The sequence below is a fragment of the Ursus arctos genome, unplaced genomic scaffold (genome assembly GCF_023065955.2).
Source record: "Ursus arctos isolate Adak ecotype North America unplaced genomic scaffold, UrsArc2.0 scaffold_11, whole genome shotgun sequence".
Lineage (NCBI taxonomy): Eukaryota > Metazoa > Chordata > Mammalia > Carnivora > Ursidae > Ursus > Ursus arctos.
Window position 1 is genome coordinate 52505635 of NW_026622775.1, and position 15160 is coordinate 52520794.

The 15160-nt window shown below is 35.0% G+C and overlaps 1 protein-coding gene across 5 annotated transcripts in view; it reads left to right on the plus strand.

The window, feature by feature from the left end:
- Nucleotides 1-15160, plus strand: part of TLL1 (tolloid like 1) — a 203636-nt gene that overhangs the window by 104098 nt on the left and 84378 nt on the right. For all 5 annotated transcript variants that reach the window (XM_026485645.4, XM_048212228.2, XM_044379240.3 and 2 more), the window contains one exon: nt 9653-9758. In XM_026485645.4, coding sequence (XP_026341430.3) covers nt 9653-9758 — 106 coding nt within the window. The remainder of the gene's footprint in view (nt 1-9652; nt 9759-15160) is intronic.

The following is a 15160-nucleotide window of genomic DNA, read 5'->3' on the forward strand; positions in this document are numbered from 1 at the left end:
AATTCTAGGCATGATGACCCATAATCAGAAGAGATCTCAAAAGTACAGCACTTTCTCCTGAGAAGTAAGAGGTTGACACCTCAACCTTTGGGTCCTGTACTGGAAAGATGAGCCCCTCAAACATAAGACCATCAAGGATTATATCCAGGAGAAGAAACAACTAGGGAAGAGAGAACCTGCTCTGAAGGGGCTCGCATGTAGACTCAGTCATCCCAGGACCCAGTGCAAAAGCAGCAGTTTGGAAAGCACCTGGTTCATATGTGAAGCAGACTCAATTACTAATCTTAAAGTGATCACTAGAGAGGCAGAAACATGTTGGGACTCTCTCCAGGGACAGAAGCACTGGCAGATGCATTTTTGCAATTTCATTCTACCTTGCTAATGCCAGTACTAGTGGGTGTTATTTTGGCAATCTCCCTCTAACCTGCTAGTGCAGGTAGGTGTACCACACCTCACCATGCCCCAGCTATGCCATAGCCAGCTGGGAGAGCACCCTGTATCACACCAGAACCATGTCACAGCCAGCCAGGCAAGAGACCTGCCCTTCCAAGCCATAGATTTACGACAGCTAAGCAAGTGCCCCACTCCTCCTGTGCCATAGCTGTACCACTGCAGGGCAAGCATCTTGCTTTCTTCTGTCCCACAGCCATGGCTCTGCCACAGCTTAAAAGTTACATGCACCCCACTCAGGGGATACCTCTGGAGTGCCTGGCTCTAGTAGCCCGGGAGATTATGCTCCTGGGCCTCACACATCATATTCTACAAAAGGCCAATTCTTCAAGACTGGGAGAGGTAGCTGCTCTGTGAATCAGGCAAAATGATACAAAGACATCTGTTTCAAATGAAAGACAAGACAAAACCTTAGAAAATGACCTTAATGAAACAGAGGTAAGTAATCTACCAGCTAAAGAGTTCAAAGTAATGATCATAAAGATGCTCACTGACCTAGGGAGAAGAATGGGTGAATACAATGAGAACTTAAACAAAGAGATAGAAAATATAAGAAAGTACCAAATAGAAGTTACAGAGCTTAAGAATACAATAACTAATGAAAAATACACTAGAGGGGTTCAACAGGAGACTGGATAAAGCAGAAAAATGGTTTAGTGAACTGGAAGACAGAGCAATGGAACTCACCCAGAGTTGCAAAAAGAAAAAGGAATTTAAAAAGGTGGGATACCTTAAGGACTTATGGGACAACATCAAGCAGAATAATAGCTGCATATAGGGGTCCTAGAAGGAGAAAAGAGAGAGCAAGGGACAGAAAACTTATTTGAAGAAATCATGGATGAAAACTTCCCTAATCTGGGAATGAAAACAGACATCCAGATCCAGGAAGCTTATAGAGTTCCAAACAAGATGAACCCAAAGATATTTACACCAATACACATTATAATGAAAACGTTGAAAGTTAAATATGATAAGATAATCTTAAAATTAGCCAGAGAAACAAGCTCGTTATATACATGGGGAATCCCATAAGGCTATCAGCAGATTTTTCAGAAGAAATTTTTCAGGCCAGAAGAGGGTGGCATGACCTATTCAAAGTACTGAAAGGAAAACAAAAAACAAAAAACAAAAAACTTCTGACCAATAATACTCTACCCAACAAGGCTATCATTCAGAATTAAAGGAGTGATAAAGAGTTTTTCAGACAAATAAAAGCTAAAAGAATTCATCACCATTAAACTGGCCTCACAAGAAACTGTAAAAGGACTTCTTTAAACAGAAAAGACATGATGGTAATTAAGGACAATGACGCATATGAAAGTAAAAATGTCACTGGAAATGGTAAATGTGTAGTAAAGGCAGTGGATTAATAACTGATAAAACTAGTATGAAGGTCAAAAGAAAAAGGTAGTCAAATTAACTAAAACTAAAATAATTAGTTAAAAGATACATAAAATAAAAAGATTGAAAATGTGACATCAAAAACAAAATATGGGGGGGGGAGTAAAAATGTAGTTTTGGAATGTATTCAAATTTAAGTTGCTATCAACTTCAAATAGACTATTAAATACATAGGGATGTTATATGTGAACCTCACGGTAACCACAAAGCAAAAACTTATAGTGAATATCCAAAAGAAAATGAGAAAGGAATATAAATAACACTGAGGAAAGATATCAAACCACAAGGATAGAGAGAAAGAGGAGAAAGGAACAGAGAGGAATTATAAAAACAGCCAGAAAATGGTCAACAAAATGGCAATAAGTACATACCTATCAATAATTACTTTACATGTAAATGGACTAAATACTAAAATCAAAAGATATAAAATGGCTGAATAGTTTAAAAAATACACATCTATATGCTGCCTGTAATAGACTCACTTAAGAACTAAACACACACAGATTGAAAGTGAAGGAATGGAAGAAAGATATTCTGTGCAAATGCAAATGAAAAGAAAGCTGGTTAGCTATACTCATAGACAAAATAGATTTTAAAACAAAGACTAATAAATGATAAAAAAAAAGGGGGGGCATTGCAAAATGTTAAAGGCGTCAATACAGCAAGAAGATATAACGCTTATGAATGTATATGTAACCAACATACGAGCACCTAAATACACAAATATTAACATACCTAAAGGGAGAAATTAACAGTAATACAATAGTAGTAGGGGACTTTAAGACCCCACTTCATCAATGGATAGATCATCCAGACACAAAATCAGTTAAGAAAGAATTGGCTTTAAATGACACATTTGGTCAGAAGGACTTAGAAGATATACAGAGCATTCCATTCTAAAAGCAGCAGAATACACCTTCTTCTAAGTGCACATGGAACATTCTCCAGGATAGATCAAATGTTAAGTTGCAAAACAAGTCTCAGTAAATTCAAGAAGATTGAAATCATATCAAGCGTCTTTTCTGACCACAATGGCATGAAACTAGAAATCAATTACAAGAAGAAAACTGAAAAAAAACAACAACACAAAAATGTGGAGATTAAACAACATGTTACTCAACCATTGAGTCATTGGAGAATTCAAAAGAGAAATTAGAAAAACAACCAGAAACAAAAGAAAATAGAAATACGATATACCAAAATCTATGGGTTGCAGCAAAAGTGATTATAAGAGGTTAAGTTCATAGCAATATAGGCCCGTTTCAGGAAACAAACAAACAAAAAAACTCAAACAATCTAACTTTACACCCAAAGGAACTAGAAAAAGAAAAAAAAAAATGAATCCAAAGTTAGTAGAAGGAAGGAAACAATAAATGAAATAGAACTTAATAGATAATAGAAAAGATCAATGAAACTATAAGCTGGGTCTTTTTTTTTTTTATTTAAGATTTCATTTATTCATTTGAGACAGAAAGATACAGAGAGAGAGCATGAGCAGGGGGAGAGGCAGAGGGAGAAGCAGACTTCCTGCTGAGCCAGGAGCCTGACGCGGGGCTCGGTCCCAGGCCCTGAAGATCATGACCTGAGCTGAAGGCATACGCTTAACCATTTGAGCCACCCAGGCACCCCTAATCCGGGTCTTTGAAAAGATAAACAAAATTGATAAACCTTTAGCTAGACTCAGCCCCCCAAAAAAGAGAGAGAGAAAGAGAGGACTCAAATAAATAAAATAAAAAATGAAATAGAAGTTATGGGTGTCACACGCAAGTAATGAATCATGGAACTTTACATCAAAAACTAGGGATGTACTGTATGGTGACTAACATTATATAATAAGGGGCGCCTGGGTGGCACAGCGGTTAAGCGCCTGCCTTCGGCTCAGGGCGTGATCCCGGCGTTCCGGGATCGAGCCCCACATCAGGGTCCTCCGCTATGAGCCTGCTTCTTCCTCTCCCACTCCCCCTGCTTGTGTTCCCTCTCTCGCTGGCTGTCTCTATCTCTGTCAAATAAATAAATAAAATCTTAAAAAAAAACATTATATAATAAAAAATATTATTATTAGAAAAAAAAAGAAGTTATAACTGATACCACAGCAATTCGAAGGATCATTAGACACTATGAACAATAATAGATAAGCGAACATAGAGGAACTGGTTATGTTCCTAGAAACATATAATCTTCCAAGACTGAATCATAAGGAAATAGAAAATCTGAATATTATAGTAATTACTTATAAGGAGATTGAATCAGTAATTTAAAAGACCCTTTTATCCCAGGACCAGAAAGCTTCATTGGTAAATTCTACTGAACATTCAAAGAACATGTAATGCTTATCCTTCTCAAACTATTCCAAAAAAAATTGAAGGGGAGGAAGTGCCTCTGAACTCATTTTACTAAGTCAGGATTACTCTAATACTAAAAGCAGATGAGGACACCGCACAAAAAAAGAAAATTGCAGGCCAATATCTTTGATGAATATAGATCCAAAAATCCCCAATAAAATATTAGCAAGCCAAATTTGACAATACATTTAAAGGATCATGCACTGGGATCAAGTGGAATTTATTCCAGGGATGCAGGGATGGCTCAACATGCACAAGTTAACCAATGTGATATAGCACAATAACAAAATACAGAAATCATATGATCATCCTGTAGATACAGAAAAATCACTGACAAAATTAAACAACCATTTGTGATAAAACTCTTAACAAAGTGGGTATAGAGGGACTGTACCTGACATAATAGAGACCATATATGACCATCCCACAGCTAGTATCACACTCAATGGTGAAAGCTGGAAGTTCTTCCTGTAAGATCAGAACAAGACACTTTTGCCACTGTTATTCAAAGTTGCATTGGAAGTTCTAGCTACAACAATTAGGTCAGAAAAAGAAATAAAAGTCATACAGTTTGGAAAGGAGGAAGGAAAACTGCCACTATTTATAGATGACATAATGGTATTTGTAGAAAACCTTAAAGGCTCCATCAAAAAACTTTTAGTGCTAATAAATGAATTAAGTAAATTTTACAGGATACAAAATTAATGTATAAAAATATGTTGTGTATCTGACACTAATAAGTTATCCGAAAGAGAAATCAGGAAAACAATCCTATTTACAGTTGCATCAGAAGGTATAAAATACCTTGGGATAAATTTAACTAAGGAGGTAAAAGACCTGTAGACCGAAAACTATAAGTCACTAATGAAAGAAATTGAAGACAATACAGATAAGTAAAAACATATTCCATGTTCATTGATTAGAAGAATTAATATTGTTAAATATTGTTAAATACTACCCAAAGGAATATACAGATTCAATGCAATCAATGGCATTTTTCACAGACCAAGAACAAATAATTCTAAAATTTGTATGGAGTCACAATAGACCTCTAATACAGAAAGCAACCTTGAGAAAGGAAAACCAAACCAGAAGTACCATACTTCCTGATTTTAAACTATACTACAAAACCGTAGTAATCAAAACAATATAGTATTGTCTTATAAACAGCCGCATAGATCAGTGGAACAGAATAGAGAGCCCAGAAATAAACCTATATCTATCTATCTATCTATCTATCTATCTATCTATCTATCTATCTATCTATATGTGTGTGTATATATATACACATATATACATATATGTATGTAGATATATATGTATTTCTATCTGCATATGTGTGTATATATATCTACATATAAGCAGTTAATCTACAGCAAAAGGAACACAAATATACAGTGAGGAGAGGATAGTCCCTTCAATAAATGCTGTTAGGCAAACTGAACAGCTACATGCAAAAGAATGAAACTGGACCACTTTATTACGCTATACACAAAAATTAACGCAAAATAGATTAAAGACAAATATAAGACCCGAAACCATAAAATTCCTAGATAAAAACATTGGCATAAGCTCCTTGACATTAGGCTTAGTGTTATTTTTTGTTGTTGTTGTTTTTCTTGTTTGTTTGTTTGTTTTTGGATCTGATTGCAAATGCAGGGGTAACAAAAGGAAAAAGAAATGGATCTACATCAAAGTATAAAAGCTTCTGCATAGTGAAAGAAACCACAAATGAAATGAAAGGCAACTTGCTGAATGGGAGAAGACATTTACAAATCATATATCTGACAAGACGTTAATATCCAAAATATATAAAGAACTCATACAAATTAATAGCAACAATATAATCTGATTAACAAATTGACAGAGGCTCTGAATAGACATTTTCCTGAAGAAGGCATACAGATGGGCAACAGGCACATGAAGATGCTCAACACCACTAATCATCAATAATTAATGCAGGGAAATGCAAGTCAAAACCACAAAGAGGGGCGCCTGGGTGGTTCAGTCGTTAAGAGTCTGCCTTCGGCTCAGGGCGTGATCCCAGCATTCTGGGATCGAGCCCCACATCAGGCTTCTCCGCTGGGAGCCTGCTTCTTCCTCTCCCACTCCCCCTGCCTGTGTTCCCTCTCTCGCTGGCTGTCTCTATCTCTGTCAAATAAATAAATAAAATCTTAAAAAAAAAACACACACCACAATGAGATAGTACCTCACACTTGTTAGAATGGCTTTCATCAAAAAGACAAGAGATGACAAATCTTGACAAAGATGTAAAGAAAAGGGAACCGTCATGCACTGGTGCAGCCACTATAGAAAGCAGTATGAAGGTTCTTCAATAAACTAAAAATAGAACTACCATATGATCCAGCAATTCTACTTCTTGTTGTCTATCCAAAGAAAACAAAAACACCAATTCAAGAAGACTTATGCATCCCTGTGTTCATTGCAGCATTCTCAGCAATAGTCAAGATGGGAAAACAACCCAAGTATCCATCAATAAAATGAATGGATAAAGAAGACATCACACACACACACACACACACACACACACACACACACACACGTATATCACTCAGTCATGAAAAAGACTGAAATCTTGCCTTGAAGGTATTATGCTAAGTGAAATAAGTCAGACAAAGAAAGACAAATGCCACATGATTTCAGTTCTAAGGGGAATCTAAAAAACAAAACAAACGAACACATAAAGCAAAATAAAACTAAGACTCATAAATACAGAGAATAGAGTGGTGGTTGCCAGAGGGGAGGGGACTTGGGAATATGAAATAGGTGAACAGGATCAAGAAGTACAAACTTCCAGTTATAGAAAAAGAAAGTCATGGAGATGTGATGTACAGCATAGGGAATTCAGACAATATTTTATTAACTTTGCATGGTGATAGATCGTAATTAGACGTATTATTGTGGTGATCAGTTTGCAGTGTATACAAGTGGTGTTGTACACATGAAACTAATATAATATTGTATATCAAGTATATATCAGTTTAAAAAATGACGAAATCATTTGTGTTGCTGATTATCAAAGAGAAATACAGAAAATGTTTAGTTCCAATATAGGAGACTCAAATGCCTGAGCCAGCTATCAAAGTTCATCTTACTGTATATCATTAGGAAAGAAATAAAGCGGAAATAATATTTCTGAAAATGATTTCAACTACCAATTAAATGAGTGGAAGTTTGCTGTTAACCATAGTTATTAGGTTTCTTTTATTACATGGAGAAAACATCTTATAAAGGAAGTAACTTTCAAGAATGATTCTTGCTCTTAATAATAGGACTCCATTTTAACATAAATATGTACTTAAGCAAGAAATATATAAGTAGGATATAAATATATAATACTTAACATGGTGCTTAGCAATTATGGCTATTCATACCTTGGGTGACTCAACATTAAGGCCAATAGAAAAGAAAGAATTATTGTGTGAGATTTCCTGAGTATTTGGAACTACTGTCACAGGGCAATTCTAGTATGAAAGAGGTCATGTCATGTTGGAGGTTAATCTTCAACAAATTTATGGCTTGCTCTGGCTCAGAAACTTAAGATCAACTGTAATTCAAGGGCAATGTCTAATAAGTGCAGACTTTAGCCTCACATATTATATGCAAAATTAGTAGCTACAGTAGGAACCAAATTGGTGTAAAGATCGGATTACTTTAATCCATTTTAGACTACTCCTTCAAGAAGACGGCTTATCATCTTTTTTTTTTTTTTAATTGTTTAGGGTAAGTTCCCCTGGTGCTCTATATCTCTGATCCTCCTCCCTTTTTTCATAAAACAAGTTCAGTTTTCTTTATTTGGACCACGTATGGCCATATTGTTTTTATTTAGCACCAAACAATGAGTCATCTTCATGTTAAGGCCTCAAAGTATATGACTGAAATTGTTTTAAAGGCCCACTTTCGGAAATTTTCATAAAACATGTTGCTTTAACTAGAGAGTATCTTCCCATATTGTGCTTGAAGTTGAAATCTCCAGTGGGTTATAGATTAATGTCCATAAAATCAGCTCCATAGCTTTATAAAAATCTCACCTTAGAATTGGATATGTTAAAATATACTTGTTCTTCCTTATGGAGAAGAATGTTGTTAATGGTTGCTTTTAGAAGAGATTGGCAAGAATGCAGGATTTTTCCTGAAAATGGTTATAATACAGACAGATACATCAGAGGTTTGGGGAACACATACTCCAGCGTACAGGCTGGTTAGTTCATTAATGTGTGAAGTCATTGAAAGGTAGACTAAAACACTTTAGCCTGGGACTTGGGTTCTGTAGCTTCGGGATGATTCTTCAATCCTTAATGCTCACGTGAGTATACTGGATTTCCTTCTCGCAGAGATACTATGCTCTGGTATCACTCAATTTCTTTAGTCTTTTGGAAAATTTTTCATTAATGTAATATTTGTGTTTTTCATAGTCATATGGCAGTTGGAATAGAAACCTGGTTAGAGGAGTGTTGTAATAGTTCCATTCTGAGTTGCAACCTTGAATTTGAAATTCTGAGAACTCATCTTTACATTTGGATCGTTCAAAACTTCTGAAGTTACATAAACGCAGCCATCTTCAGCTACTGGGATGGAGAAAACGGAGTCACTGAGGCCTGAATTCTGAGGGAATTCTCTGTTTCTGGAACCATTGCCATAGATCAACATAGAGAAGTCTGTTATTTTCAGATTTCAAGAAACAGTATAGCAATACAGTTATAAATAGCCAGTTGAGAAACCCGCTAAAATGAAAATGTCCAGAAGTTTTGACATTTTGACAGTTATGAAAAGTAAAACAAGAATAAATACATTGTTAAGTTCTGAAGCACATTCTTCTTGATCAAAAAGCCCTCCAAATGGAGGTTGGAATAGATTCATCAGAGAGAATCTTGTCTCCTTTCCGAATGAACTCTGCTGCTGGTGTTTTACCGTTAGTGACCAAGCCGCACAGCCAAAGCCTGCAGTGTTGCATGTCCGTACAAATACTGCTTTTATGTTTTCTCAGTGTTTCATAGAAAGACTCTAAAGCAAATACAAAGGTGATTTTTTGTTGATCTTGACAAATGTAGTCATAAGAGAAAGGTGGGGACTCATTAGATAAAGATGTAGCTTTTTTATGATCTTCCTGCAGTACTGAAAAAAAAGCAGCGAGATTTTAGAGAAACAAATATTATAAGAACGTAAAATGTATAAATGGAAAAAACCCCAGAGTATGCTTGTGGTCATCCAGCTTTTTCTTTGGAAAATTAATTTGTTGATCAAATTCAGTATTACTTTTTCAATGTGATACGAAGTGAAAACAGTAGGACCGGAGGCATACCTTTGCACGTAGCTGGGTGTTCGCAGATAGCTGCAACCAGCCTTTCGTCAAGAGCACGTGCACGCCAAGGAGGGGCTCTTCTCTTCTTTTCTCTGTGGGTGAAAACGCTTCTGAAATGTTTGTGACTGATTCTTAGGTCAAGAGTACAACTTTCTGAAGATGGAGCCTGGAGAAGTGAACTCACTTGGAGAAAGATACGACTTTGACAGTATCATGCACTATGCCAGGAACACCTTCTCAAGGTTGGAGTCTCAGGTTATACCTTTTGACTTTTAATTCCTTTCGACTTTTAATTCCCTTCCTCTGTGTGACTCCTGACAAAGCTATGTTTAACATTAGAACTAGAACCGCTTTCAAATACTGTTGCCATTAAGTCAAGAATACCTGACTGGTATTTATATCCAACACTAGCATTTGAGGTTTTAAAAAGATACTTTCACACTTCCGATCAGATGCATAAATTCAGAGTGAAAATTAAAATGGTATGAATTATTTAAACTATTTTGCATTCCTAAATCACTTTAAAAAGTCCAACTAAAATGATTATTAAACTAATCGGCATATTAAATTGGCTTAGCATTATTTAATGAAAATGAGGCCTTCACAAATCAAATAGGGTACTTGGCTGTTGAGCTGGAATGTCTACTGTCTATGTGACTGCTGTTTTCTACTCGGTATTTTCTACTACTCAAGCACTAGTTATGCCAATTTAATTCCCAAACAACATATTATGAAGATATTTTACTTCATATAATTTCGAATTTCACAACTTATTAATCTTAAGTTCATTTCATTAAAAATTGAATGCTATTTTTAATAATAATATTTTTGTATTATATTATGTTAGTCACCATACAGTGCATCCCTAGTTTTTGATGTTAAGTTCGATGATTCATTACTTGCGTATAACACCCAGTGCACCATGCAATACGTGCCCTCCTTAATAGCCATCTCCAGCCTATCTCATTTCCCTCCCCCCTGCCCAGAAGCCCTCAGTTTGTTTCCCAGAGTCCATAGTCTCTCATGGTTTATTCCCCCTTCTGTTTATCCCCCCTTTCTTCTTCTCTTTCTTGTCCTACGGATGAATGCTATTTTTAAAGAACGTAATAAATTTGGGTTTCAGTTACTTTATTCTAAAGATGATGTCATTAGGCAAATAGTTCCCAGGTAAGGAGTTTGGATCTGTCAAACCATTGAAGTCATCCCCTTTCCATTTTTATGCCTATTTTACACTCCTGTCCATTCCAACTCATTTTTTTTTGCCCATTTATGTCCATTTCACAATTCATCGAACATCTGTTTCTAAAGGCAAGGTTGGAAAGAAGATAAAAAATTCAAATTAATACCCACTCTTTAAAACTTTAAAAAAAAAGATTTTATTATTTTTAAAAATGATCTCTATACCCACAGTGGGGCTTGAACCTACAACCCTGAGATGAAGAGTCATGTGCTCTACCTACTGAGAAAGCCAGGCGCCCCCTAAAAAAATTCCTGATAAAAAGTAAAGAAAAATATGTCAGTGAACTCCTAATACTTGAATACATTTTTCAATTATACTTTTTTACAAAGACAAAGCTGTATTATTGAAAAAATTGAGAGTTAACTGTATTTAATGTAACTATTAATGATATTTAATAATTATTTTCTATTGAAGTACATATATATGTGTGTGTGTGTGTGTATACATATTTGTTTAAATATAATAACGACCCATATACTTATTGTTTCTGGAATTGAAGTTTTGTTAGAAATACAGCCATAAATTTGGCCTGAAATTAATCTTAAAGAGCTATAAAACTTTTTTTAAGGTCAATGCTTGGAATTGAGTTTTCTGTAGAAACATGTAACAAATGGGATTTGGGTCCCAGTTCAGCCAAGGCACCTCTCATATACTACTGAATTATTTAGAACTAAACTGACTTTTGATTCTTTGGAACACAGGAGGTAGTGGAAAGTAGAGAAGATAATTCATTCTTTCTGTCTATGATAGATGATGAATCTATACCAAAATTTAAAAAATATATTTCCCCTCATTCTGTATTTCTTTTACATGTTTACATTGTTTCTTTTCCTTCTTTTCCATAGATCATTCTGCTCTTGCTACCTGCAGTCCATCATCCCCACCCCCTCCACCAAGGTGCTGCATGCCAAGCAGCCTTTACCTATTGCTTTGTCTTACTGTTTCAAAATTATCCTATTCAGTTTTCCTAATGAACTTATATTCTTAGAGTGAAAGTAACTATACCTGTTAGAAGAGTTGACCCAACCAACATTATTATATTGTTGATCATTAAAGAGGGTGTTTATTAACTCGTACATATATTTAAATAACTGAATTCCAGGAGATAAAATATTTGGCACAGTTCTTAGCCACCACCTTCAAAGTATTTGAAGTTTTGTGTGTGCATGTGTGGTTAAAAACACACAACATAAAATTTGCAATCTTAACTATTTCTAAGTGTATAGTGTAGTAATGTTACGTATATTCACATGATTGTGAAACAGATATTCACAACTTTTTCATCTTGCAAAACTGAAACCCTATGCCCATGCCCATTAAACAACAGTGCCTCATTTTCCCCTCTTGGCAGCACTTGGTAACTATTCTACTTTGTGGTTCTGTGAATCTGGTTTTAGATATTTTAGATACCTCCTTAAATAGAATCATAAAATATTTGTCTTTTGTGCCTGGCTTATTTCACTTAGCACAGTGTCGTCAAGGTTGTAGCATGTGACAGGATTTCCTTCTGTTTTAAGGCTGAATAATATTCCATTGTAGGTATATGCCATATTTTGTTTATCCATTCATCCATTGATGGACATTTGAATTGCTTCCATTTGTTGGCTATTGTGTATAGTGCTGCTATGAATATGGGTATGCAAATATCTTTCCCAGACCCTGTTTTCTATTATTTTGCATATATACCCAGAAGTGGGATTGCTGGACCATATGGTAGTTCTATTTTTAATTTTTTGAAGAAACTCCATGATGTTTTCTGTAGTAGCTGCACCATTTCACAATCCCACAGCAGTGCGCAAGGCTTCTAATTATTCCATATCCTTACCAACATGTATTATTTTCTGTTTCTTTTTTTTCCTTTTCCTTTTTTTTTAAATAGTAGCCATCCTAATTGGTAGGACACGATGTTTTATTGTGGTTTTGATTTGCATTCTCTGATGATTAATGATGTTGAGCATTTTTCATATGCTTTCTGGCCATTTGTATATCATCTTTGGAGAAATGTCTGTTCAATTCTTTTGCCTGTTTTAAAGTAAGATTATTTAATTTTTTGTTGAATTGTAGTATTTCTGTATATATTCGGTCTCCTTACATATGTAATTTGCAAATATTTTCTTTTTTTTTTCATCTTTGCTGCATAGTAGCTTTTTAATTTGATGTAGTTCCACTTACCTATTTTGCCTTTGTTAATTGTGCTTTGGTGTCATATCCAAGAAATCATTGCCAGATCCAATGTCATGAAGCTTTTCCTCTATGTTGTCATGTAAGAATTTTATAGTTTTGGGGTTTGTGTTTAGGTCTTAAACTGGTTTGAGTTAATTTTTGTACATAGCTTAAATAATCATCTAACTTCATTCTTTTGCTCATGGATATTCAATTTTCCCCAATATCATTTGTTGAAAAGATTGTTTTTTTCCTGTTAAGTGGTTTTGGCACCCTTGTTGAAGATGATTTACTATATTCACTAAGGTTTATTTCTGAGATTCCTATTCTATTCCATCGGTCTGTCGGTCTATCTTTATACCAGTATCACACTGTTTTGATTACTTTAGCTGTGTAATGTGTTTTGAAACCAGGATGTGTGAGTCCTCCAACTTTGTTCTTTTTCAAAATTTTTTGGCTATTTGAGGTTCTGTGAGATTCCATATGAATTTTAGGACTTTTTAATTTCTGCAATAAATGCCGCTGGGATTTTGATAGAGATTGTGCTGGAACCATAGATCATTTTGAGTAGTGTGGACATCTTAACAAACTAAGTTGTCTAATCCATAAGCAATGGAATGTCTTTCCATTGATTTGTGTCTTCTTTAATTTCTTTCAGCAATGTTTTGCAATTTTTAGTGTACAAATCTTTCACCTTTTTGGTTGGGTTTATTCCTAAGTGCTTTACTCCTTTTAATGCTATTCTAAATGGAATTATTTTTCTTAATTTCCTTATCAGATTGTTCATTGCTATTGTATGAAACCACAACTGATTTTTGTGTGTTGATTTTGAATTCCACAACTTTGCTATTTTGTTTATTAATTCCCACTTTTTTTTGTGGACTCTTTAGGGTTTTCTACGCATAAGATTACATGATCTGCAAAGAGTGATGATTTTAATTCTTTCTTTCCTATTTAGATATCTTTTAGTTCTTTTTCTTGCCTTTTTCTTGCCTCATTGCTCTGGCTACAATTCTCAATACTATGTTGAATAGAAACAGTGAGAACAGGCATTTTTGCCTTGTTCTTGACCTTAGATGAAAAACTTTCAGTTTTTCAGCACTGAATATGATATTTGCTATAGACCTTTCATTTATGGTCTTTATTTATGGTCTTTATTATGTGGAGACAATCTCCTTCTATTCCCAGTTGAAAGTTTTTATCATGAAAAATGTTTGAATTCTGTCAAATGCTCTTTCTATGTCAATTAGATGAACATGTCATTTTTGTTCTTCATTCTGTTAAGGCAAATATTTGAAATTTTATATTTTCTTCTATTCTGAACCCAGGGAGTCTATAAAAAGTTTTAGTTGTCTTCATGGATGTGGCCCATCGGCAGATTTAGGTACTTACTTTTAGGAAGAATAGGGCTAGATATATGTGGCCTTTATATGCACGGGTAATTTGTAACGTAGAGGCCTGCTAACTGGGATTGCCTATTTTTCTTTAATGAAAGAATTGCAAAATTTTACAAAGTTTTTAAAAAAAATATAGCTAATTCACTCTTCAAATGTAGGTAGAACAAATGAAGACTAGTAAGTGAAGCCTTTTGTAATCTGTCTCTGGACTACTGATAGTGCTTCACTGAGGATATTCAGGAAGAGCCTGTGCTGCTTAATGCCTTGGATGTGGAGGGAGAGAATTGTTAACTTCCTGATTACAAAGGAAGAACAAAACAAAGGGTGACTGACCCCCTTCTGAATGGAAGAGAAGTTACCTCAGGAGAGAGAAGGAGTCAAAATTCATCGTTCTATTGTCTGAGTTTGAATATATCTATGTCAAGATGTCCTTCACCTTTTTAAATTGAACCGTTTTGAAAACTGGAAAAATTAACCTTTTAAAGATTATAAATCTGTTTTTAGAATTAGAAAATAATTAATATTTTGTTGGTACTGAAGTACTACAGAAATGGTAACCATTAATTTGGGCTTACCTACTTAATATATCTGTTGATTCATGAAGCATAGTTGAAGAATGGCTTTTCTCAATACTACCCTATTTTATAGCTCAACTTCTCCTTCAATTGCATGGACCTAGCTGGAGTTACATTTTCTTAAATATGAGCAACCTCTCATTTTTTCTGGTCTACTCCTGTAAGTCATTACGTGAGTCCCCCTCCCTCCCTTTATCTCAAGCAATATGCATGTGGAGTTCTGTAGATACTTAGATTTGTAAAGAGTTCCATTCTTTATTTGTGTTATC